At 37.4% G+C, this 18,233-nt stretch overlaps 1 protein-coding gene across 4 annotated transcripts in view; it reads left to right on the top strand.

Annotated features, from left to right (window-relative positions):
* ATAD2B (ATPase family AAA domain containing 2B) overlaps nucleotides 1-18,233 on the top strand; it is a 75,965-nt gene that overhangs the window by 34,653 nt on the left and 23,079 nt on the right. For 3 of the 4 annotated variants that reach the window (XM_053939327.1, XM_053939325.1, XM_053939328.1), the window contains 8 exons: nucleotides 1,988-2,299; nucleotides 5,969-6,101; nucleotides 8,022-8,208; nucleotides 8,897-9,082; nucleotides 9,729-9,864; nucleotides 10,180-10,376; nucleotides 12,901-13,060; nucleotides 16,206-16,328. In XM_053939327.1, the coding sequence (XP_053795302.1) occupies nucleotides 1,988-2,299; nucleotides 5,969-6,101; nucleotides 8,022-8,208; nucleotides 8,897-9,082; nucleotides 9,729-9,864; nucleotides 10,180-10,376; nucleotides 12,901-13,060; nucleotides 16,206-16,328 (1,434 nt within the window). The remainder of the gene's footprint in view (nucleotides 1-1,987; nucleotides 2,300-5,968; nucleotides 6,102-8,021; nucleotides 8,209-8,896; nucleotides 9,083-9,728; nucleotides 9,865-10,179; nucleotides 10,377-12,900; nucleotides 13,061-16,205; nucleotides 16,329-18,233) is intronic. The other variant, XM_053939326.1, reaches the window with a different exon arrangement.

Raw genomic sequence — 18,233 nt, 5'->3', positions numbered from 1 at the left:
AAAACAATTAGTTGTCTATTGATTAATATAGTGGATAAATCTAAACATATTTCAAACGTAATGTGTATTTATTTCAAGGTAACTTGGGAATGTGAATTGCTACTTATGTTTTACGTAACAGTCATGGTGTGGACTCACCAAATTTACACAATTGTAGCTACTGACCTTTTTATAAAATTGCAAAGCTTGGATTAAATATTGCAAGAATTATGCAATATTTATGGTGATTGTCCATCTGGGTTTATTTTTCTTTTTTAAAATTATTTTCAATCAAGTATATATAAGAAAGGTGCAGTTCGAAGTCTCATCCAATTTAAGTCACCTTTACAGCTGAAAAGTGGGTATCTTTTATTATTATCCCTCAAATTAATATATTTGAAAGTTGGGGATGGAAAGGTGTCCACAGTCTTCCATATTAATTGCTTCCTTTTTTATTTTTAAACACTGTGTATGGAATCAGCTTTGTTTCTTACTGCTATATGGATCTTGTAAAAATGTATGTGCCAGGAGCACTGAAAGAACATCAGAGGCTAAAGAGAGAGAAGCAAGGCAGGCCTCAGTTTTGTGACTTGGTGCTGCTGAAAGACCAATCATAGAATCACAGAATGTTTTGGATTGGAAGGGACCTTAAAGCTCATCTCATTCCAACCCCCTGCCATGGGCAGGGACACCTTCCACTATCCCAGGTCACTCAGAGCTGCATCCAGCCTGGCCTTGGAAACTTCCAAGGATGGGGCACCCACAGCCTCTTTGGACAGCCAGTTCAAGTGTCTTATAGTAAACAGTTTCTTCCTAATATCCAATCTAAACCTGCCCTCCTTGGTTTTAATACAAAAATAGAGTAGAAAAAAATGCAAGTAATCTAAGACTTCATGAGGAGGAGGAAGTTTGGTAAAACAACAGTTAAATGAGAATAGTTTTAACTAAAGAATTGATTAATTACCTTGTATAAACACTTCATTACAAACCCATGAACTTTTATATGGCAGTACCTCAGTGCAACACATTTTCCTATAGTGACTCTAATTCTCTGGATGACTTTTCTCACTGGAATACTGTTCTACAGTTTTTGAAAGATGGAGCTATGGTGCCTCAAAATACAGAGGCATATTAATGTGTCTTGCTGAGAGAGATGGAAAAACTTGAAATTTAATTTCTAGCTCTGGGGAAAACCCCCAAACCATTAGTACTGCAAAAGACTCAGAGGTATTAAATCTCTCTGTATTTCACAATTATCAGATCTATGTTTTTCACTAATGATGATAAAGCAATTATAGGTAGCCACCTGTAGATACTTGTGAAGATAGACTAAATTAAAATTTTAATGCATTTTAATTTCTACCTTTGGTTATATTAGCAAAGTTACTAAACTCTTAAAAGTCTGAAACATTTTTCTTCATAGCAGAAGTTAACATTTTTCCAAGAATTCAGAGTAATGCTTTTTTAAAGAAGAGCTTCTATCTCTTTCCTATTCTACTCATGAAACATTTTTCTTTATACTGCTCATTTTCTCAGACTGTAAAAGTTTAAAGTTGGTGATGTTCAACATAACAAAATTACTTTGCTATTAAAGATTATATTCATGTGGTGGTATTAAAAAAAGGAGAAGAGGAACTAGCCTGTAAAAATGGCACACATACGTTAGACAATATTAAGGGGAAAAAAAAAGCTATAGCCCATGACTATACAGACCTATAACCAAGGACTGGAAATAGACTATATATCAAATGATATAGTGAAAATTGAGGTAATTTTAACTTCCATGTGGAATGAATTTCTTAATATATCTTATAAACATGTCTAATTTCTTGATATACAACACTGTCATCAGATTATGACCTGATACCTTTTGCCAGATGCTTTGTGGACCTTGACAATTAAGTCAACAAATCATTTCTGATTTGTTTTTAGCTGGATGCATGTTTGATCCAGGTGTGGCACAGCAGTGCTGTTTCATGGAAGGTGTTCGTGTTTCTGTGTGCACTAGGGTACTGTGGAGCTGACATAAAAGCACTTTGCACTGAGGCTGCCTTGATTGCCCTGAGACGCCGCTACCCCCAGATCTACATGAGCAGTCAGAAGCTCCAGCTGGACGTTTCCTCAGTCGTTCTGAGCGCGCAGGATTTCTACCACGCAATGCAGAACATCGTGCCTGCCTCCCAGCGCGCCGTCACCTCCTCGGGGCACGCGCTGTCCCCCGTCATCCGGCCGCTCTTGGAGCGCACCTTCACCAAGCTCCTCGAGGTCTTACATAAAGTGTTCCCTCATGCTGAATTCAGCCAGGGTGACAAAAGTGAAGGTATGTGGGTTGGGTTTTTTTGCAAATGCTGTTTCAATTTGCAAGTATTTCAGCTTCTCCACCTAGCCTTAAGTCTGGTGTGTGTTTCCTTCAGTGTTGTTAGGATGTAAATACTGTTTGCTTGGATGTTGCATAATTATTTTTGCTGATTCCAAGTTGTTGTAGAATCTAATGACCTGACCTACATAGAGCAAGGTCCTGTAGGTGTGAGGGCCATCCATAAAAAGAACTCACAAGTAATTTGCAATTTAAGTACAAGAAATGATGGGCATAATTAAAGGTCAGAACAAAAAAAAAAAAAAGTGAGATGATGTTGCTGAGTGTAACAGGCTCTCAAACTGGTGCTCCTGTCCTCAACAATGGTTAGCTATCCCAAGTCCTTTTTGCTTGCTGGTGGTGCAGAAGCTTTGGGGGGCTCACAGCTCAGCAGATGTTTAGCTGATGTACCTGAGCCTATGCGATGGTCATGTGTTGATTCTAGAAGAAAGCCCTGAGGCTTCCATGTCCTTGAACTGGCCTGGTCCGCTCCTGATCCTCCAAGCTGATTCTGTCAATTTAGCAAGTGGAGAACTATTTGCTGTGTTGTCAAGTTGGCTTTTTTTGCCAAATTAGTGAGTAAAATCAACTCAATAAGGGGTCAGTAAATGCCAGAAACCTGCTGCAGTGGGAGCAGTGTGGGTGCACCAAGGAAGCAGGGCATAAGAAGGACTGTGATTGACTATTTGACTGGCAATGAATCGATAGGTTGTGGGGTTTTTTTACCCAGCTCTTCTCTGAGACATACTTTAATAGTTACCATGATCATTGCTTGGAAGTTAAATGTTGAATAAGATACCTTGGGTTTCAGATCTTTTATTCTTATGTAGTCTACTGTTCTTACTTGGGATCATTCTCACCCCCCAGCTCTGTAAACAGTACTTGGGTTTGTGTGTGATTAACTTGAAACAGCCCAGTCATAAAGTAAATCTGTGGCAGCCATGACTTTCCTCTTGTTCCTGTTCCAGGGCACACTTTCAGCCTGCAGCCGAGGCGGCTTAAGCTGATCCTTGTGCTGGCTGCTGCAGTTCTCCAGCCCAGCTGTGCATTTTTGCTCCATCTTTCCACTTGCTTGAGTACCTCAGGTCATTTGTTAAACCATTTTAGCCAGAAAACTCATCCAAAAATGATGTATTTATGTGTTTTCTGCTGACTGTGGGGTATCTGGAGGTTTTAACAATCTGGTTGGAGTTGGCCAGAGATGGGCCCTGGGAGCACGTGCTGGTGGTGGGTAGAAGGAAATGAGCTCTGACTTGCAGCTGCAGTTAGATCCTATTGGGCTTCCTCAGCTGAAAGTTATTTATGATGCTTAAGTCTCTGTATACTGCTAACCTGTTAGTAGCACCCAATTTAGAGATTGTCATTCTTGTTGAAGAATTGGTTTAAGTTCAGAATATTTTCTTTGGTTATATTTTTACATTCCTATTTATTATTGTTCATTACTGCTAACAAATTGAGTTTGTAAGCTTAAGTTGATTTAAATAGTTTTACTAGATAGTTTGTTGCTATGGGTACTTTTAAATGTTTGTAGGTAATTGATTTTGAAGATGCATGAACTGAGTTTTCTTTTAACATTTCCTTTCTTCTTACCCCCTTAAATCCAAGAAATTATTGAATAACAAACTTTAATCTTCATTAAAACCAGAAAAATCCACTTTCAGGTACAATGATTATACATAAATGCAGATTATACAATAGGGCTTCAAATTTTCTTGAATTCAAAGTCAAGTACACATGCTTACAGGTATGCTTACAATCTGCACATCAGGTTTTCTGCATTTCACTAAAAATTCCTCTTTCTTGTAATTCAGTGAGTCAGATGCCAGAGCAGAGAATGTCACAGAAACTTGATCCTTGGGATTAAAAGATGGGCTGCCTTTTTAAATAATTGTGTATTTTAGGGAGAGAAAGCTGTGTCCAGTGCATAAGCATAGGACTTACATATGCCTACATTTGGTATCCTGGAAATTCTGTCCATTTTAGGGACTGTCTGTTTTAGTGAGCCCAGAGATAGAAGGCCTATGTCCAGTTGATTTGTAGGTCTCAATCCTTAGATTTAGCTAAATATCCTGCAGCTTCTGTGCTATGTTTTCTTGTTCTGGATTAGCTTTTGGCCACTGCTTGGTGTTTGCAAGCCTTTTTCATCTTTGCTTCCGAGGAATGATCATCAGGTGTGTAAATGCATCATAATTTGACAAGAGATGTGGCACATCCTGATCCCATGGCAGCAGCATGTCATTCTTGCCCAGCCTACTCTGAATCGGGTTGCTTACATCACACAGCCAGCTAAGGGAACCTTTGTTGTCTCTTAACAATTTTTCCTGGAATGCTAGGACAGTTTTTCCTGTGGCTTAGATGGCACCTCCATCTGACACTTACCACTGCCTTGAAGGCCATTCCTTTGTCCCATGGTGGTTGTCTGATCAGTGTGGCAGGACCTGTGCCATTGCCTCATGTAAATCCAGCAAGTCATGCAGTAGATTGGGTATTTGAGAATAATACTTGGATGTCTCTGTATTTCACACTTTCATTTCACAGCAATCCCTTTTCTTAAGTGGCTGTGGCGAACTTGAGCTGCTGTTGGGATGTTGGGTAGTTGTCCTGAACAGCAGTGTGCTACAGTGACTCTGGGCTGCTCTCAGGAATGCCGCCCATCCATTGCAGAGCATTTTCTTGCTTCTGCAGTGCTGTACAGCTGAGTGGCTGTGGCCACTTTCATCCCATCATTGGAGACTTCCTTCCTTATGGAAATGAGAATGAGTGGCATGGCATAGGGCAAAAGCAACTCAGCTCCTTTCCTGGGGCAAATAAAGATGTTGCAGCATCTTTCCTGTTACCAAATCACACCAGGTAACTTTTAATCCCATAGCAGCTCTGGGAGCTAATGTACCTGATTTTCAGCTGTTACCTGGTTGTTCTGTTTAATGCCATATTAGTATTTTTGCAGTTTTTTGTCTCTGCAGTGTGTCTTGTGAATATAATGAGTCTGAGCTTTTTGTTTTTCAAGGTCTGTATAGAAAGTGCTTCAGTTCATTGTGTTAATATATTAGCAAAGGAATTAAAATAGGAAAGGTATAGTATATGAACATGGAATGCATTGAACTGATTTTGATAAAAAGTAATTTGAAACTCTTCAGCAGATTATCAGAGGGTGGAAAGCAATTCTTCATAAATATATATTGTCTAGGTAGTCATGCTGAGAATAATTTTAGAAGAAGTGTACCTATGAGAATTTGGACACTTGGAACAAGTAAATAATTACAAAATTCTCTGTAGTCTGAGGAATTGCAAATTTTATAGCTTCATCCTTGAAAAAACCTCTGGCTGTGAAATAAACCTGGAGGAAGCATTTCATAACAACTTAAAAACTTTTTTGTATTTGAGAAGTTGTTTCGCTTGATTGTTTAAAAAATTGTAATTATGATTAGACTTCTACAGTATTTAATTTGTTTTGGTTTTGAAGTAATAAGTACTTATTATTCTGAAGGCTGATACTTAGACAGTTTTAACTAATTTCTTCTACATTTGAGGATTTATTATAATTGACACAAAGAAAATTGTAATATCTTGTCTTGTTTGTTGTACTTGTACTTAGAAGTGATAAAGTTCTAATTAATACATCTCTTGGAACAGATGTACCGAGTCTAATATTAGATGATAGTGAAGATGAGAATGCTTCTTCAATTTTTGAGACGAGCTGTCACTCAGGATCACCAAAGAAACAGTCATCAGCTGCTATACATAAACCCTACCTTCATTTTACAATGTGAGTGTTTCTCTAAATGCATATAATTAGATAGATAAACCCAGGTGATTCTTACATCAGGAGAGCTAAAAAAGTTGTTCTTTTGCTTTGGGGTGGCAGTGGTGTTCTGTAATGGAAACATGTAAGTGTACAGACAGGAGTTTTAGATGTGGGGGTGTGCTTGGGAAAGGCCACATCCTACACACTAGAATCAGAAATGTTTTTCAAAATGTAGATTAGAAGTAAAGATGCTAACAGCAATTTTCAATTTTAACAAATTACTTTGATTGGAAAGATTAAGAACTGAGAAGAGATGTGTGTAGGAATATTTTGGAGGGGTTGTGTGCTTTTTCTTGGTCCAAAGTATGGTTGAGCTTCTGCGTATGCAGCTGTTTGGAAGCATCACGTATAATGATGGTATTCAGCATTTCTAATGTGCTTTTTTCATTGTTTTTCATGGAAAGTTTCAGGAAAACAGGAATTTAGAAAATATGTATGAAATTTGGATAAGTGATTACTATATAAATTGAACTAGCTAGAGTAATTAACAATAATAAAGATTTCTTGGTTTTGTGTTAAGAATAGTTTTAGACTACTTTATGTGGTAGTTTCTGCAGGGAGTTTGCTGAATAAAGAAAATGAAGTTAGAAAAACTGTTCATTAGTGGCACTGTTTAGTAGAGCCATCTTGTGGAAAACTGCTAAAATTTTTATGCTAAATAATAATCAGAACAGAACAGAATTTGTGGACATCTAAGCTTAAAAATAAAGATTAAAGTTCAAAGAGTTGGAGTGACATAGTTAAGTATTCTAATGCCAAATTTAAGCTTTTGTTGTGAGGTTGGGATGGGGGAAGCCAAACCCGAAACAACAGTATATATTTGTATGGGTGTGTGTCTGTAAATAAAAGAATTTCAAGACTGTGTTTATTTTTGCTAAGTGTGTAAGCCTCTCTCAGTCTGTTTTCTGAGCATTTCTGATTATTACCTGTGTGTGTAACCACCACCACCAGAACTGAAAGCCAAAGGTCAGCAATGTTCATTGCTGTCCCAAAATGTTTAACATGAAGTAATAGCAGCAAGTCTTGTTCCAAACCTGAGTTCACTGATGGGCAGATAGAAATGCCTTAATGAGAGAAAATGTAAATTACTTAAAAATTTTCTTCTTTTTATAGTGGAAAGGACTTTTAATGGGAAAACTTAATGCATTTTTCTTCATGTATCATTTGTCCATAAAATTGGGTAAAAACACCCAAGAGAAAGAAACAAACATAAAATCCCAAAACCCCTTCTGTGGACTGCTTACAGTTTCTTCTCAACAACAAAAAACAAAAAAATAAGTTTCCTTTTGCAGTTTTTCTTTGAAGTCTTCCTTCTGTCCAGAAGTCTACTGATTAGACGTGTACAATTAGGCTAAAATACATGATGCATAGTGATGTTATTCACCCGACATCAGATCTTTTTCCTTAAATAAGTAAATTATTGAAATGTTCATTGGTTCTTGAAAATCTTAGGCAGCACTTAAGGGATGAAAGGATTGGCCTGGGATTCCTGAGGCTACTGAAGAGATACATTAGTAGTTAGGACTGAACTAGAATGATTAAATTGCTGTCTTTACTGGATGTTCAATAAGTCTTTTTATATGATCAAGGAATTAGTTTTAAATAAACTGGTTATAATTAAAATTGCAATGAATTTAATGTATGCATAGCTTCACACAGATGAGTTTGAGTTAAATGGTTGTGAAACCCAAGATAAGAGAAATCCTGAGTTATTGGCACCTGAAGCAGTATTCAGGGGTAGTTGAGTTAGTTGATCTTTTTAGGCTGTTATAGGAAGCTGTTACCCATTACTGAAAGTCTTATGGATTCTAAAATATTTCCTATATATCCATCTAGTGATAACACTGGTATGTTAATTGGCTGTTGTTATGTTCTGTGCAGGTCAGCTTATCACCAGCCAACCTCTTACAGACCGAGATTACTGCTCTCCGGGGAAAGAGGTTCAGGTCAGACTTCGCACCTTGCTCCAGCACTATTGCACACCCTGGAAAAATTCTCCGTACACAGGCTGGACCTGCCAGCTCTTTATTCAGTCAGTGCCAAAACGCCTGAAGAGTCATGTGCACAGGTGATACTTCAGATTCCCATGTAATGAGTCAATGATTTAATTCTGATTGTATCAGTATAAAGGCAGCCAGCTGGAATGTAACTTAAAGTCCAGGTTTTCACAGGCTCCTTCTATTTTCCTGTTTCCTTCTATTTTCCTGTTTCCAGTAAAGAGGTCTCTAGAGGGTGATAGAAATCTCTCTAGTGACTAGTGAATGTAATTACATTTTTAACCTGCCCTCTCATCACATACCTAGTGCTAGGTAAGTTTAACCTGGGTATTCAGTGCCTGATATTAATTTTATTCACTTGTGTATGGATTGGTGTGCTGTGATTCTAGGCTTATTTGCTTAGTTTTAAGTGTTTTACATTTCCAAATAGTTTTTGGTGAGTATTGCATGAATTGCAAAACAGTTTAATTTTCATCTTGATTGTTCAGTCATAGCAAGTTTTTAAAACATACATATTTTTAAAACAAAGTAGTTGCTTTGTAGTCTCCCTGGCACATTATTTTATAATAATTGAATGCTGTAGCTAAGAGTCACAAACACTTGTTTAGAAAGTCTTTAGATAATTCTATTCTGCTGGAACATTTGTCTATAAAAGACCACAAACACGAATCGTTCTGTAGTGTGCAAGAACTTTGTTGCTCACAACTGATGGTAACAATTTAGTTCCTTAGTTGAAATGCAACTGTTTCTTTTAATTAGATCTTTCGTGAAGCTCGAAGAACAGTACCAAGTATAGTTTACATGCCTCATATTGGTGATTGGTGGGAAGCTGTCAGTGAAACTGTGAGAGCTACTTTCCTAACTTTGCTGCAAGATATACCATCTTTCTCACCTATATTTCTACTGTCTACCTCTGAGTCCATGTTTAGTGATTTGCCTGAAGAGGTAAGTTTATCATGGAAGGAGGCATTGTTAGGGGGTTCTGTGCTCTTTTGAATGTTTTAATCATGTAAAATAATTTGTTTTGTAGTGGCTTTCTAACTTAATTTAAAATATGTCAGACAGAAAATGTAATAATTATTGAATGTTAGTAATTTTCCTTAATGAGGGATGTGTGTCTGTATTACTGATTTCCATAAGCTCCATACCACTCTGCTGAGAAGACAAAATAGTTCATTATGCCAATTGTTCTTTTTGACAAATTACTCCATTATAATTAAATGCAGATTTAGTCTAAAGGCCTGACCTTGAGCTTTACATTTTCTGACGCTCTGGTTAGAGGAGGATTCCTGAGTTTTTGTTCTTAACATTTTCTGTGATTTTTTTTCTCCTCCCCCTTTAACTCTCCTGTTACTGCAGAGTTGGCTATTGTTAGGATCATGGGATACTGCAAGTTTCATTACTATAGAGAATTCAGTGACAATTGCAAGTGTTTGTTTTCTGTGAGCACAGCTTTAGGTAGAGTTTACCATCTCCTGTCCTGTGTCTGGTTTTGAAAAGTTTGTGACTAGTATTACAATATGGTCATTGTTCATGTCTTTTTCAGTGGGGGCTCATTTTTCTTATGGCTTTTCTTTTTTTTTTTTTTTAGCTGAAATGTATTTTCAGAATTCAGTATGAAGAGGTTTTTTATATTCAAAGACCAAGTGAAGAAGACAGATTGCGATTTTTCAAAGGCTTAATTCTTGATGAGGCAGCAATGCCCCCACCAAGAAGGAAACAGGCTGGTAAACTAAGTTACAATAAAACCAATAATAATGTGATCCTAATGTTTTATTTTGTGTTACTTTCCTTTTTAAAGAGGTGTGGGTAATTAACAGTTAGTTTCATTACCATGTGACAGCATTAATCTGTGCCCAGAATAAATTTCATAGTTACAGTTAACAGTTGTTGAAGTTGGAGAGCTATGGGGTCAAGGATGCAGTGATAGTTAGTTCCACGATGCATACTGAATACATATCATGAAATTTGGAGTGGCATAATGCAAGGAGCCACTGTACTGTTAATGTTTCCATTGTCTGATTTCCTGTTCTTTTCCCTAGCTCTTCGTGCCCTGGAAGTTCTTCCTCTTGCACTGCCGTGTCCTGCCCGGGAGCTGTCGGAGGCGGAGAAGCAGCGGATGGAGGACCAGGAGGAGAACACCCTGCGGGAGCTGCGCTTGTTTCTCAGGGATGTCACCAAGAGGCTGGCCACAGACAAACGCTTTAACATCTTCAGCAAACCGGTGGATATTGAAGAGGTCTTGTTTCAGTAATGTGCAAACAATGAAGTTGAAAACACTAGAAAAAGAATGCAAATTTAAAAAAGGAAATGGTTAAATTAATTAGAAAAGTACATGTTTGATCCATGATCTGTCCAATCTAAGATACTGATTTTTAGCTGGTGGTACAGTCACAGCCTCATTGTCCATGATGCAAGAATTTAGAACATGTTCTATTGCCAATGGCCTTTGGAAAAACCTTGTACTTTCCTGTCCATTTTATAAATGAAATGAGCATTTTAAAATGCCAACACTCCTATCCCTGCCAGTGCTTCTGAAATACTTGATATTGAAATACTTGAAACCATAAATATAATTCTTTAATAAAAGCTTTTATAGCACTGTAATCATAGACATGATAGTATTGGGAAAATGATCTGTGTTCTGTAATGCATTCAGCATTAATAGTGTTGTTGCATAATTTCAGCAGTAAAGCTTGTGGATGCCATTAATCACAGATGGTAGCACATTATAAGGCATTAACTGGTTGATTATGGACTGAACACACCTAACTGATGAGACAGTTCGATCTGCAAATCTGTTTTCAGGGGCTGCTGGATGAATAGGATTGTGTTTGGTCTGACTTTGAGATCAGATGCTGGCCACCTGCAAGCTTACTAACTGAAAAAAAAATCCCTGATTGCTTCTGAAGAGAGAAGCATCTCTTTAGGAAGACATTAAAAGATGAATATGGGATATCAGAAGACCAGCATTGTATAATGCAGATCTGGAGTGTAAATTCCTTGCAGGATGGAACACAGATCTTTTATGGGCTGATGCAGTCCTTTCTTAATTTTGTTTTCCATAGTGTTCAATAGCTGACTAATTTTGAAAGCCTGGTGAGCTGTTTAATGTGGCAACCTACAGTCTGAGCATGGTCTCAGCAGTAATTTGGTTTAATTTTTCTTGTGAAACTGGGAGGTCCATTATTGTAGAAACTCTTCATACTTATAGTGAAGGTAGTTCCTTTCTGTCAAGAATTTGTGTTCTAAACTTACATGATTAAGGGCACGTAGAGAAAGAATAAATAACTGTCCATGTTTTGTAGATTAAGAGAATAAAAATGTGAATTTGTTACTTGAAGACTTGCCAGAACCCTGCTAATATATCACAGCACCAGAAATCAAATGTAATCCTTTTGTCCCACCTGCTGCATTTAAGCACAGGGCTAGCCTTTCTTTTCTACAACAGCTTGTCTGCTTGAATTCCTTAAAAAATGTGTTAGGTTTATTTCACTCCTACTTGCATTGCAGAGAATGCTGCTGTGTGATAAGTCAAGAATTTTTCTGACTAAATCAGCAGCAATATATACAGCTTCCAGTGAAGATTTTCTGATGCTGTGCTAACAAGAAAAGTAAGCCTATGGCTTAACTTTCCAATCCCTGAACCAGATACTATCATGTTTCCAAAAAGGGAGACAAAAAGAGAATTTTTGCCATTTTAATTTGTCTATATGAATTTCAATGTCTGTATTTAAGGAATTAGGTGATACATTGCTGTCCACTGAAGTAATGCATTAATGTTAGTTTATGATGTAATATATATCTGCAGGCACTATGCATATACATATACATATACATATACATATATTCTTATAGAGCCATAGTGGCTTGACTTGAGTATTTAACTCCTAAGTTCTCTGACAGTGACTGTCATATGTGGATTTCAAAAGAAAAAAATGCAGTACTGTTTTAGAGGCTGCCAGTGTTTTTAATTAAGTGTAATCTGAATCACACTGAAACATTGATAACATATTTTTTTTCTGTGAAGTTAATAACAAATTCATTGATTTTTTTGGATGAACTTCATTACGGCAGCTGTGCTGATGCATTTGGCTATTAAGGCTGAGACCCTTATAGTATGAATTATGTTAAACACCTTTTCGTGTGCCCCACTGGTTGCTGAATCTCCAGTTATGATCTAAGTTCACAGTAAACTGTGATACAAGGCTTTTTCTTTAGATTGTCCTTCTGTACAGCCAATCTAACATCTGCAATCCATAAAACCTGACTTTTCTTTGTTTAACAAGTGATTGAAGAAACTATTTAATAGAAGGTATTTAAAGCTGATAATTTGGCTGTTAAATTTAATGAGAACTTTACCTACAAAGTGAACAAAATAGAACTTCCCTAATTTTTCCTAGGGCTTCAAGTTAGACTGATGGGTTTTGCCTTTTTAGTTCCATGACAGTGTTATAGCACCATAAAAATCTATAGCTAAATTAGTCTAAAATGAAAAATGCATTTACATTAATTGTACTGCTTCAAAAATACTGTTTAATTAATTTTGAAAGATAAATTAGTGAGCTCCTGTAGGAAAAACAGATTTGTAAGTCCTATGTTTTTAGCCTGATAAAACTTCAATTTTTAGAATAATTTGCTTAAAAATCAAAATGTTTATTTAATGTCTTAGAGCTAAGCATGTGGAATGAATCCAAGTATAAAGTTGTGATTGTCAGTATTCAATAGGTCCTGTGTCATTTCTGTGTGCTGTTTGTTCATAGGTTTCAGATTACCTTGAGGTTATCAAAGAGCCAATGGACCTATCAACAGTAATAACCAAAATTGATAAACACAACTATTTAACAGCCAAGGATTTTTTAACAGACATTGACCTGATCTGCAGCAATGCATTGGAGTACAATCCAGACAAAGATCCTGGAGGTAAGAACCTACTTCTTTTTGGCCTACCTAGAGCTGAAAGCCTAGTACTTAATTCCATATTCTGTTGCTATTCAGGCATTTAGATAAGCTGCATGCTTTGTGATAATTAGGATAAGCAAGTCCTAAGGGTCTGTGTTTTTAGTATTCTAAGGCATGGAGTGCACTGGGGACATCAGAAGAGCAGGAAAACTGCAGCATTCAGAGCTGTTTTCTAATAAATTATGTTTTGTAGTTTCCTTTCAAATTTGATAGCTCCTTTTGGGTATCTAGACTTTGTATAGGCACCAAAACCCCACTGTAATTTGGAGAGCTCTGTAGAGAATCTGCACACAATCTGGCAGTGGTCTGCTGTATTTCCATGTTAGCTGGGAACATGAGATTCATACACAGAAATCAAAATCTACGTATTTGGGGATAGAAATAAAACAGGATAAATCACCAGGCAAGGAAGTCATTTGCAGCTGATTAGGAGAGATTAGACAGTATTGTCTTGACAAAGTGTGATGGGATGCTTTCAATTAAAAAAGAATTTGTAGACTGAAATGAATCTAAAAGCTGTTCACACTCCAAACTAAGGATAGAAGATCTTGTGTGCTGTTTGCTAGGGCTGTCTCTCAGCGCACATTGCCGAAAGAAAGCCTTGCAGCTGGCAGCTTCAAGAATCATCAACAAAGCATCGACACAAAGCGCCCTTTTAATGCAGAGTTCTGCTTAATATCTGTGGTACTTGGCAATCAGGGTCCATCTACAAATGTTGTCCAATGTGTTAGAAAGTTTTTCATGACATCTTGTGAAATTGCTTTAGCAGGTTAAAGCCTGATTTTTCCGTGTTTTTCTTCTCAAATTTTTGGTTTTCTGAGGCATTTTACAAGTCTCTTGTGTGGACTAGATATAGTATAGTCTGCTATACTGTATAGTCTACTATGGTTTCACATTGCCTTTTTAACCCAGTTCATATTTGTAGAAGATTAACTTTATTTCTTCAGTTTATGATGCCCTATTTTCTTTCAACTAGAAAAGTCCATTTATTTTGTGTTCTTGATAACACACTTTTCAGGACTTCTAATGTGCAGTTGATGTGAACTAATTAAAGCCCTTGATGGGCACTTGGCATTCAGAGTGTATTTGAAGAGCACATGTTAAGGGATATTTTGATTTTCCTTGCTGTCCGAACTGAACTGGGGGATATTGATCTGGCTCTTTCTAGGCTCAGTTTTGGATAGGAGGTAATGAAAAATTGTTCTGTCATCTGCAACCATAGAGCATGCATTGCTCTTCTGGCATCCAGAATTTCTTGGGCTCTTGTGTGAACACACCTGAAACAGCACATAATGGCTGTTCAGAGGAAGCATTCCATGCATTCAGATGCATTCATTAAATGAATATTAACTTACAAATGGTCACATTCTTTAAAGGTGGACATACATGCTTGCTTCTGCTTGCAGAGGAGTCATACTGTACCTGCTTTTGTCCTGTTGTTAAGTTGGAAAAGCAAAGGGACGACCAGACTGGCTGATTTTATCTGCAGTCTGGATATCAAAAACTTGACTGCTTGGTGATTTTTTTTCCTGGTTCTTTGCTGTAAATTTCAGACAGGTTCTGTAGTAAGACAGATTGGGGTTTTCTCGCTCCACTGTGTGACTGGGAAATGTTCTTGAAGGCATGGGAACATAACCACTGTCTGTTGGACATGAGTGCCTCATTGAAGCACTGTCTTGGGCAAAGTCTTGCCCAGCACAGGATTAGAGGAAGGTAGTGGTTCAGTCCGACACCCCAGTTTGATTCCTTTTTATTTCCCTCCCTTTCCCTCCCTTCCTCTTTGCAAGGACTTCTTAAACTTTATTATCTGACCAAAACTTTGACATTTAATATCTCAAAATTACATCTGGAATGAATGCAGTCTGGGGGTTTTTGTGATCATAAAACAATGCTTCACAAATATGTAGGCAAAACCTTCCAACTTTGAGTAACTTTAATGGACAGTAGTTTTCCCCAGAAAATGTTGGACTCTTTTGAACTAGACACTGGATAGTCTCTTTCACTCAGCAGTTTTTCCAGCTGTAAAAGCTGCTGTTTCTAGAATTACAAATCTTGTGAAATGAGTATTTAGTATTATTCTTAATTGTTGTCTTTAAAGATTATTAAAACATTAATTTGCTGGCTGTAGAATATGTTCTAGACATTAATGTTGATGGTTACTGGTGAAGTACCTGCAACAGCTGGAAAAAGTAATTCAGTATGGATGGATTGACAAATTAAATATGTTTGTACTGAAGTCAAACAATGAGTGTTGGAGATTTCATTGAAAAGCTACGTTCTGGATGTCAATTTTCTCCATATATAGGCTTAGTTATTAAGTTATAACTTCTCAAATTTCAGTGGTGGAATAATTTGTTTTGTGTGTTTCAAAGGTAGAGGAACTGGTCTGTTTTTTCCTGAATTGCATTTAGGCTTCCAGCATGGGCAATTTGTTCTGTTCCCCAAATAGGCCTGAAAATGTAGCACACTCAAGGCTTGTTTCTTGCCTTTTTTTTTTTAAAGAATTAAAATGAGAAACAGCTATTAAATGTAAGGAAATGTGCTTTAGCACAATTTTGATCAGTTGTTAAATAATAATTAAGAAATAATTTCAGGTTAAAGAAAAAAAAGCAACAGGGAAGGAATTTAAGTGAGCCAGGTCTACCTTACATGTGCAGATGATGTCCAGTGTAATTTTGCAGTCAGTGTAACTGTGAATATTCCTAGACCCTAGTGGCTAAATTAATTCCTGGACAAGTCTCTTGTTACTTTGGGACTCTTCTCACTCCACTTCATTGTACTGTGTAGATCTGCCTGTGGAAACTGGCTACATCTTATGGCAAGTTGATTTAGGTGTGTTCATCATTCACTGTTTGCATTTGTTTATAGATGCCACCGTGGATTAAAGTAACAGTTTAAACTTCTGAAAACACCTATATCTCTTCAATAGCTGGGTTGTGATTTTTGAGTGTGCTGTGGTATTGATTATTCTGCATTTTCAGACATCTGTAAATTTTCCCAGTTATTTCTGTTTGTATTGGTGTTGTAATATGCAATACAAACCAACACAGAAATGCTAAGGAATTTTTGTAATTGTGATAAAAAAATGTGCTGTCCTGTGTTCTAGATAAAATAATTAGACATAGAGCATGTACTTTGAAGGATACTGCTCATGCTATCATTGCTGCTGAACTGGATCCAGAATTTAATAAGATGTGTGAAGAAATCAAGGAAGCAAGACGAAAAAGAGGTATGTTTAACTTCAGTTATCATAACACAACACACTTAGAGGCCCTTTACAGACAGGTAGGAATGGGCTCATGTTGACAAGCCCTGGACCTTGTAGGGGGGCTTCAACCACCCCAGTATGTATTGAAGGGACAGCACAGAGGGCAGAAGCGATTCAGGAGGTTTCAAGAATGAGTAGAGGACAACTTCCTTCTCCAAGTTGTAGAGGAGCCACCAAGAAGAGGTGCTGTGCTGAACTTTGTTCTCACCAACAAGGAGGGGCTGGTGAGGAATGTAAACCTCAAGAGCAGCTGGGCTGCATTGACCATGAAGTGGAGGGGGTTGAGATCCTAAGGGCAGCAAGAGGGGTGCACAGCAAAGTTCAGTTCCTTGGACTTCAGGAGAGCAGGCTTCAGCCTGTTCAGGGATCTACTTGGTAAAGTCCCATGGAATAAAGCCCTGGAGGGAAGAGGGGCCCAGGACAGCTGGTTAATACTCAAGGACTGCCTCCTCCAAACTCAGGAGTGATGTTTCCCAAGAAAGAGAGGTTAGGTAAACACATCAGGAGGCCTGTGTGGATGAGCAAGTTGATTGTGGATTAACTTAAACACAAAAGGGAGGCCTGCAGAGAGTGGAAACAGAGAAAGGTAGCCTGGGAAAACTACAGAGGAACTGAGCAGCCAGGGATCAAGTTAAGAAAGCGAAAGCTCTGAGAGAATTCAGTCTGGCCAGGAACATGGGCAGCAAGAAAAGCTTCTGTACATATATGGGATAGAATTTACAGACCTCCATACAAAAATTTAAATTTAATATGAAATAAAGAATGCATGTCAAATTCAGACAGTGCAGGTTAAAGGGTGATTGAGCTTGAAACCTCTCTTTCTTCCTATTTTGTGAGCTGAACTGATAGGACACCATCATCCTTTCAAGAAGAAGGATGCATTGCCTACTATTACAGACAGTACTACAGAACCTGGTGAAAAAGTAAATGTTAGGGTTGCTGTACTAACTTCTGATGTGGATGTGGTGGAACCAGAGCTGTGTTCTAAAAGTGCCTGTAGTACAGTATAATAAGAATTATGATAAGGGAGAATAGCCTTTAAACCATTGGATTTAGTTCACCCTGGTATGTGTACAAGTGTAGTTTTGGAGATAATATATTGATTTTTTTGGTTAAGAAACAACCTTTGCAAGTCTGTGTACAGCTTCTAAAGGGAAAGTTATCAAAAGTCCAAACATATTCCCAGTGTGGCAGCAGTGCTCTGTTTACATAAAAAGAGTGTACCTCCATGTAAAAGTTTTAAAGTTTTGAAAGTTGAAAAAGGTTGAAAATCACTGAACTATAACATTAGAACAAAATTTCATGCTGATTTAGGGATCGTTGATTTCAATAATTCCAGCTTTACCTTGGCAAGTTGTTTCCTGCTTTGGTATAAAGCTCCATTATTTGATTTCTAGGTTGAATTGTCTGGTCTTACCTTTCAGCTGCTGATTCTTGAAATACTTCTGTTGGTAGATTGAAGACTCTTTATTAATAAACTTCTTTGAACTATGCAAGTATCTATAGGCTTTCTCTCCTTCAGATTAAAACAGATAGAATTCTTTGTATTTTCCTATTCAGTCATGCGTGTTTTTGTCTAATTTTGTGCAAGCTTCCAATGTGTGTCTTGAATTGTGGATAAATGAACCAATTGTAATTCGCCATGGCTGTAAAACAGAGCTAATATAATGCCTTCATTTCTCCTCTGTACTTTTCTATTAGAACTACAAGAATATTCACAATTCTGGACACAGCATCATGCTGTGAGCTGTGCTCAGTTAATTATCCAAGTCCCCATGACTGTTAAAGGTTATTGCTTCCGAGGTTAAAGTAAATGTTTGTAAGAGCTCTTTGTTGCAGAGAATGACTCTATGGCTTGTAGTCCTT

This window comes from Vidua chalybeata, chromosome 3 (genome assembly GCF_026979565.1).
Source record: "Vidua chalybeata isolate OUT-0048 chromosome 3, bVidCha1 merged haplotype, whole genome shotgun sequence".
Lineage (NCBI taxonomy): Eukaryota > Metazoa > Chordata > Aves > Passeriformes > Viduidae > Vidua > Vidua chalybeata.
Note: the sequence above shows the minus strand (reverse complement) of the source record. Positions and strands in the feature narration are given on the sequence as shown.